This window comes from Lolium perenne, chromosome 7 (genome assembly GCF_019359855.2).
Source record: "Lolium perenne isolate Kyuss_39 chromosome 7, Kyuss_2.0, whole genome shotgun sequence".
Classification (NCBI taxonomy): domain Eukaryota; kingdom Viridiplantae; phylum Streptophyta; class Magnoliopsida; order Poales; family Poaceae; genus Lolium; species Lolium perenne.
This window is the reverse complement of record NC_067250.2, coordinates 291,518,927-291,525,726: the sequence shown is the minus strand read 5'-3', so window position 1 is coordinate 291,525,726 and position 6,800 is coordinate 291,518,927. Positions and strand designations below refer to the sequence as shown.

The following is a 6,800-nucleotide window of genomic DNA, read 5'->3' as shown; positions in this document are numbered from 1 at the left end:
GTATATATATACATATTGAGCTAGCCTCTGGTGATACAAACTAACTGATTTGAATAAATATGTGTGTACTAACGCGCGCGACTCTCTTTCTTATTTTAGCCCTCGGCCGAATCGTCGAAAAAATCGAGTACGTCGTCAAAGCGTGGCGCAACCAAGACGATGAAACCAAACGAAACATGCACCATCGATGTTGTCGAGGAAGCAACCGGCAGGCCGCTGGAGCCCAGCAAGAACGCCACCAAGTTTATCAGCCAATGCGGAGCCGTTGTTAGAGACAACGTCTCGATCACCTTCCAGGAGTGGAATGAGCCAAAGAAGGCACGTCTTGGTTTCACTTTTGTCGATAAGAGAACAAAAAAAGATTGCTTCAACAAGCTTATGGAACATTTCGTTCTACCTCCGGAATACCGCAAATACGATGAGGAGGGTAACAAGATTCAGGAAAACAAGGAGAGGTGCAAGCTAGTCAAACAGTTCGCTCTTTCTAAGATGTCCAACGCATTCCGGAAATACAAGCAAAATCTAGCCCATGACTTTGTCAAGCAGGGCAAGACTCCGGATTTCAAAGGACAATATGAGAAACTGCAACATGATTGGCCAGAATTTGTGAAGCAAAAGAAATCAGAGCAGTTCCTTGAAATGTCGAAAAAAAATAAGAAGAATGCGGCCAAGAAGGAGTACAATCATATTATGGGGCCAGGAGGGTATCGCTTTTGGCAGCCTAGGTGGGAGAAGATGGAGAGCGAGCTGAGGGCGCGAGGAATCCGTCCAGGTACGGAGGGATGGGACCCAAGGGCCAAAAGCTGGTGGTACGGGCATGGGGGATCGCTGAACCCGGAGAGAGGGGAGTGTGTTTATCAGGGCAAAATAATTACACCCACCCAAAAGCTTATTGAGGCAATGAGGGATGCTCAAGAGGGGAGGATCAAGTTCAACAGAGAGAACGACGCCCTGACAAAAGCCCTCGGAAATCCTGAACACGGAGGATGTGTACGAGGCATGGGGCCCATTTCGTGGAAAGTAGGGTTCCCCCAGAACGATGACCCGTACGGTTACAGAAGCCGTAAGAGAAAGATGGATCGGGATGCAGATGTTGTGGCGAAGTTGGTAACGGAAATGGATGTGATGAAGAAAACCGTGAGTGTACTAGTAGCCGAAAGAGATGCAGCTCGGGCGCAGCATGAAGATCATCCAATGGATCTCGGAAGCCAGCAGCGGAGAAGAAGCAGCGTGGCTTCCACGGAGGCCTCACCGGCTGGTGCACCGACGATAGAAATTACTGCACCGGAGCCTCTGGTGGTCGAAATTACTGCACCGGAGCCTCCTCGCTACCCCGTGGACGATATAAAGGAGATGAAAGCATGTCATCTGTATTATCCTATCGGGAACATGTCCATGAAGGTAGCCATCGGCAGTGCTTTGCCACCTGGAGCACTCCACCACAACAACCCCATTCAAGATGGCTATGCTCGTGTCACGGTGGAGGAGATAGTCCAAGGGTTTGAGGACCTGGACATTGACATTGCTACACCTGAAGGGGTGAAAAGACTTGGAGATGTCAAGCGCCAGTTCATTCTATGGCAGAAGAAATTTATCAAGTTTCCAGGCGAGGCGCCAACAAGTCCACCCCCGTACGGTGGTGGTGGTGGCGGTGGCGGTGGCGGTGGCGGTGACGGTGGCGGTGGCGGCGGTGGTGGTGGTGCTTCACCTACACCTCGTTCACGTCAGCCGACGCCGCCCCCCAATTCACCTCCGGCGGGTAAGCAGACGCCGCCCCCCAGTCCTCGTCCGGCGGGTGATCAGCAGACACCGCCCCCCAATCCACCTCCGGCGAAGAAGCAGAAGCAGTCCTGGGTTATTAACCCGGACCCTTATGTACCTAGAACCACAAAGATACCAGAGCCATCATTGAAGCCTCTCCCCACAAGGCCTTGGGAACGTAGTGCCGAGGAAGTCGACTCACGCGCGGCTGCTGAATATGAGAAATGGAAGGCGGACTGCAAGAAGAAAAGAGAGGGCGAGCCCAAGGGTATATTCTCACAAGCAAAAGCAGTGGGCTAAGTCATTTTTGACCACACCGTCCCAAGCCGCGAAGAATCTGCCTGACGACTATTTACGTGAACTTCGTAGGCAAGCACTCGCGTTCAAGAGGAACCAAGAGTTGGCGGAGAAGAAAGCCTTGGAGGAGGAGGCCGAGAAAAAATTAGAAAGGGGGAAAGAAGTTGCCCAGCTCGGGGAACAAAGTAAACAATCGATTGCCCCGCTTATAGTGAAAGCCGCCGGTCCGGATGACCCCGATATCATAGCAGCTGCGGCAGCACAGGGATTGACTGTAACGAGTGCCAGAGAACAAGCGGCCGACTTAGGTATCACTCTTCGTGCACTGTTAGGCCTTGATGAGGCGCCAATGAAGGACGTAGTATTTACATATGTGAAGAATGGCCCTCTCGTCGAGCCTGCGCAGGAAGAGGATCTACCTCGACAAATGAAAGGTCTGCTAAATTGGTACAAGGGTTACATAAAACATAAAAACGCCAAAGACTATATCTATGCGGAAGTTAGATATGAGCATCACTTCAAACATTACTGGGTACAAATTCATCTGAGTGAATTGTTCCAGCTGTTCAATCTGCGCGACCTCGACAAATCTATCATCAGTTGCTACGTTCTGTAAGTGATTTATTAATTTCTACCCCATCTCGTTCATTGCCTGCACTATATATATATATTGTCCTAACTATCTTGTTGTGTACGCTATTATGCAGAATGAAGAAGCGGGAAATGCGAATAAGGAACATCCATGATGTTGGGTTCATTGACCCACACATCGTTAATTCACATGTGTTAGAACACCACCCCGCCGACGTGGAGGATGACCTGTGGCGGTTTATTAGAAAACAGCAACAGAAAAGTGATATTCTATTTCCTTACCATTTTGGGTGAGTGTTTCTGTCTTGAGCACATTCTCTTTTGTTTACTCCATGCATGGTATGTGGCTAATCGATGAGTTATGCATGATCGTGCATGTATCGTGTCCGCAGGTTCCTCTGGATTCTTATGGTAATTCAAGTTCAGACCTCCTCAGTTCTCGTCCACGACTCTCTGAATATGGATCCGGCGCTTTGGGCCGACATGAGAAAAATGATGCAAAAGTAATTATTTTCATTCATTTGCGCTCTATATCGATCGGCCTATTTCGTTCATCATTTCCTAATATCAAGTAACTAATTAATAACTCTCTTGTTTATTTAATTTTCTTTGCCTCGTAGGGTTTGGAGACGGTTCGTAGATACCAAGGTCGGTGAATTCAAAAAAGAGCTACATTTTAAAATGGCAGTGCGGACGACTGGGGAGATTCAGCCACCGGGGACCAATCTATGTGGATACTATGTTTGTGAGAGGATCCGGAGATACTGCAATGAGCCGGACCAGAAGTGTGAGAACAACATCCTGAGGAATAACCTCCGGAAGACGCTTAGTCCAGAAGCTCGCTTCCGACCACTTCAAGAGGAACTAGCTGGATGGTTGGCGAGGGAAGTCATCGATCCTAGAGGAGAACACCATTACGATGACGTAGAACTTTATATGCACCAGAATTTGTAACTAACTTGTTCAAAATTGTATATGGTCATCCGATATTGAATATATATTGTATATGGTCATCCGATATTGAATATATATTGTATATTCCTCTTGAATTCTTTTTGGTTCTAATTTCAAATTTGTTTGAAATTGTACATTCATATGCATGTATGTAGTACCGTAGAATATGTGAAACTCCTTCAAAATTAAAACCCAAAAGAAATAAAATAATACAAATTAAAAAGAAACCAGATTTAGGGGGAGGGGGGGCTAAACCCTAAACCCTGCGGAGGCCTTTAGTCGCGGTTGGCCAGAAGAACCGCGACTAAAGGTCCTCCGCTCTGGCGCTCGCCTGCGGCCCACGTGGACGGGCCTTTAGTCGCGGTTCGTAAGTAACCGCGACTAAAGGGGGGGGGGGGGCCTTTAGTCGCGCTACTTTGGTCGCGGTTGCGCAACCGCGACTAATGGCAGTTGCGAACCGCGACCAAAGGCCCTTTTTCCACCAGTGCTTATATCGTTACTTCTCCCTACAGAAGATGCAACTCCAGAAAACACCAGCAGACTGCTCCTCAAACTACAGCAAAAACCAATCCTGGTTCAGCAAGCAACTTATTAGAACCACAACTAGACAGTACGTTGCTTCTCCGAACAGAAGATACAAACTCTAGAGAAAACCAACAGAGAGCAAACCGCTATCCAGACTACAGCAACCACCAAAAAACATCATCCCAGATATGTAGCAAGTAAACCCAAGCATTTCACTTGAACACATCAGAAATCGGTAGGGCCTTGGTGAAAATCTCCTTTGCCACCGTTACATCGCACCTTACGCTGAATATGTCGTCCTTCAGGTAAACCGATTCCTCCAGGTCGCTCCTCTTGATGAGCTCATAGCCCATCGAATGTTGGCTGCGGGAGAAGCTGCACAGCGTGCTCAGCTTTCTGAATGAAGGCAAAGGGTTCCCATCTTGGTCTAGCAAACTAATCCTGAAGATGGCTTTGACTTCATGAACAGTATTGTTAGCAAGATGCAGGAAGATGGATATGCAATCGGAATTCTTGAGGCAGTGACTGTCGGGGTAGTACTTTAGACACCAACAATGATCACCGACAGAGAACTTCTCGGATGCGATGAACTTGCCGTTGCCGAGCCCCTTGGTGCGGGAGTAGCCGTCGATGCGGAGGATGTGCGATCCAGACACGGCTGGGGCGACGATGGCTGACGCCGTCAGCTCATCGCTTGTGGCACCCATGGAAGATGCAAACGCATGTTGGAATCCGCCAACGGATCTATCACATCAAATTAGACAAATACACGCACACAAAGCCCTCCTCTTTCTCTTTATTTCTGAACTTGTTTTCTCGCGGTTACAACTTACGTCGCTGTGCATCTATATATCACGGACAACCCAACCTGAGAAAGACCTAGTCGTACATGACAACGAAACCAGGTCAGACTCTAACTCTAAACCTATCCTAAACAGACTAGTACTACACGTCTGATCAATTGCTACCTAGCTAGCTCATGAATCCCAACCGGCCTAGTACTAGAACTCTATAGTATACATCTAGACCAATCCTTGGCCTTGGCGAGTGTAAGCTGGAGCTCGGAATAATCCAATCCTTCCAAGGAAAGTTTGCATCTAAAGTTTCTTAATCTGGTGTCTTGTCCGTTATGTTAATTAATACTTAATAGGACGTTGGGACTGGGACCTGTCCGTCTCCTAGTCCCTGTAAGCTTGTAACAAGCAAAAACTCTATAGAAAGAGAAAGAAGCGTTGTACAGATCGTGAATTCATGACGGGTTGCAAACGCAAATTCGAAGCGGCCTGCCTCGTCGGTGCAGGCCCCAAGGCCATGCCGCCGCCGTCACCAGAGGCGGCGACAGAGAGCAAGCGGGAAAACCTGAAGACCAGCTCGGCGTCGAGCATATGGACGCCCCCCAAGAAGGGGAGGCTCAAGCTCAACTTCAACGGCTTGTGCAAGTACAAATCCAAAAGATCGAGCATAGGTGGAGTTTATCGTGATCACAGGGGCAAGTTCATACTAGGCTACGCGAAGGGGATCGGCAAGGCAACGAGCTACATGGCCGAGCTAGTGGCGCTCAAGCACGGGCTCGACCTCGCAGTGGCGAACGGGTGGCGAGACATCTCTATTGAGGGCGACCTCAAGGGTGTCATCGACGCAATCGCTGGACGCGTGCCATTTCGGACAGAGGAGGACATGGAAAAGTACATGGAGATCGCCGTGATGCTCCCACAGCTCGGCAAGACGTCCATGGTGCACGTGTTCAGGAAAGGGAACAAGGTGGCCCACGGCTTCGCGAAGCTCGGTCATAAGTCGGCGACGCTGCGGCTGTGGTACGACATTCCCCCCAACAGTTCTCTCCGGCACCTTGAGCAAGACGCAAGTGAGCTGAGGGAGGAAGATGAGCAGAGCTGCCTCATAGCTGCAGGCTGGATGGCCACGCCAACAACTCCGGTTGCGTCGACAGAGAGCAAGCTGCCAAACCTGAAGAGCGTCCCCTCCTCGAGCATATGGATGACGCCGAAGAAAGGTCGGCTGAAGCTCAACTTCGATGGGTCGTCCAAGTCCAAAGGATCGAGCATAGGTGGAGTCTACCGCGATCACAAGGGCAAGTTCATCCTAGGTTACGCGGAAGGGATCAGTAGGGTTACTAGCTCAGTCGCAGAGCTCATGGCACTCAAGCGAGGGCTCCAGCTTGCGGTGAAGAACGGGTGGAGTGACATCTCCATCGAGGGTGACTTCAAGCCTGGCATCGACATCATCGCTAGCCGTGCGCCGTTCCGGGCGAAGAAGGACCTGGGGCAGTATATGGAGATCGCTTCGATGCTCCCGCTGCTTGGCAAGACGACCATGTCGCACGTGCTCCGGAAAGGGAACAGGGTGGCCCACTACTTCGCGGAGCTCGGGCACGAGGCAGCGCCGCTGCGGCTATGGCACCACATTCCGCCTGACAAGGTTCTTCAGCAACTTGAGGAAGACGCCCCAAAAGTATATTACCCCCGTAGGCAGACTTCTTGGCACTGTCTACGCCGCACTTTTCCTTTGAAACTTATGCTATTGTTATTCCGAAATCGTCGTGCCCCTCGGCGCCGCGCTGCCTCCACGGCTCGGCAAGGTGGATGTGTCGCACCTAGGGCAAAAAGGTAACAAGGTGGTGCATGCCTTCGCGAAGCTCAAGCACAACACGGCTC

At 50.0% G+C, this 6,800-nt stretch overlaps 1 protein-coding gene across 1 annotated transcript; it reads right to left on the bottom strand.

Annotated features, from left to right (window-relative positions):
- Nucleotides 1-4,340: 4,340 nt before the first annotated feature.
- Nucleotides 4,341-4,835, bottom strand: LOC127315160 (BTB/POZ and MATH domain-containing protein 2-like). Its single transcript, XM_051345674.1, has one exon. It carries the CDS (start codon nt 4,833-4,835, stop codon nt 4,341-4,343), a length of 495 nt encoding a protein of 164 aa, XP_051201634.1.
- Nucleotides 4,836-6,800: the final 1,965 nt, after the last annotated feature.

Excerpts from the sequence above, each read along its gene's own strand:
- LOC127315160 (XM_051345674.1), bottom strand. The coding sequence starts at position 4,835 with ATGGGTGCCACAAGCGATGAGCTGACGGCGTCAGCCATCGTCGCCCCA.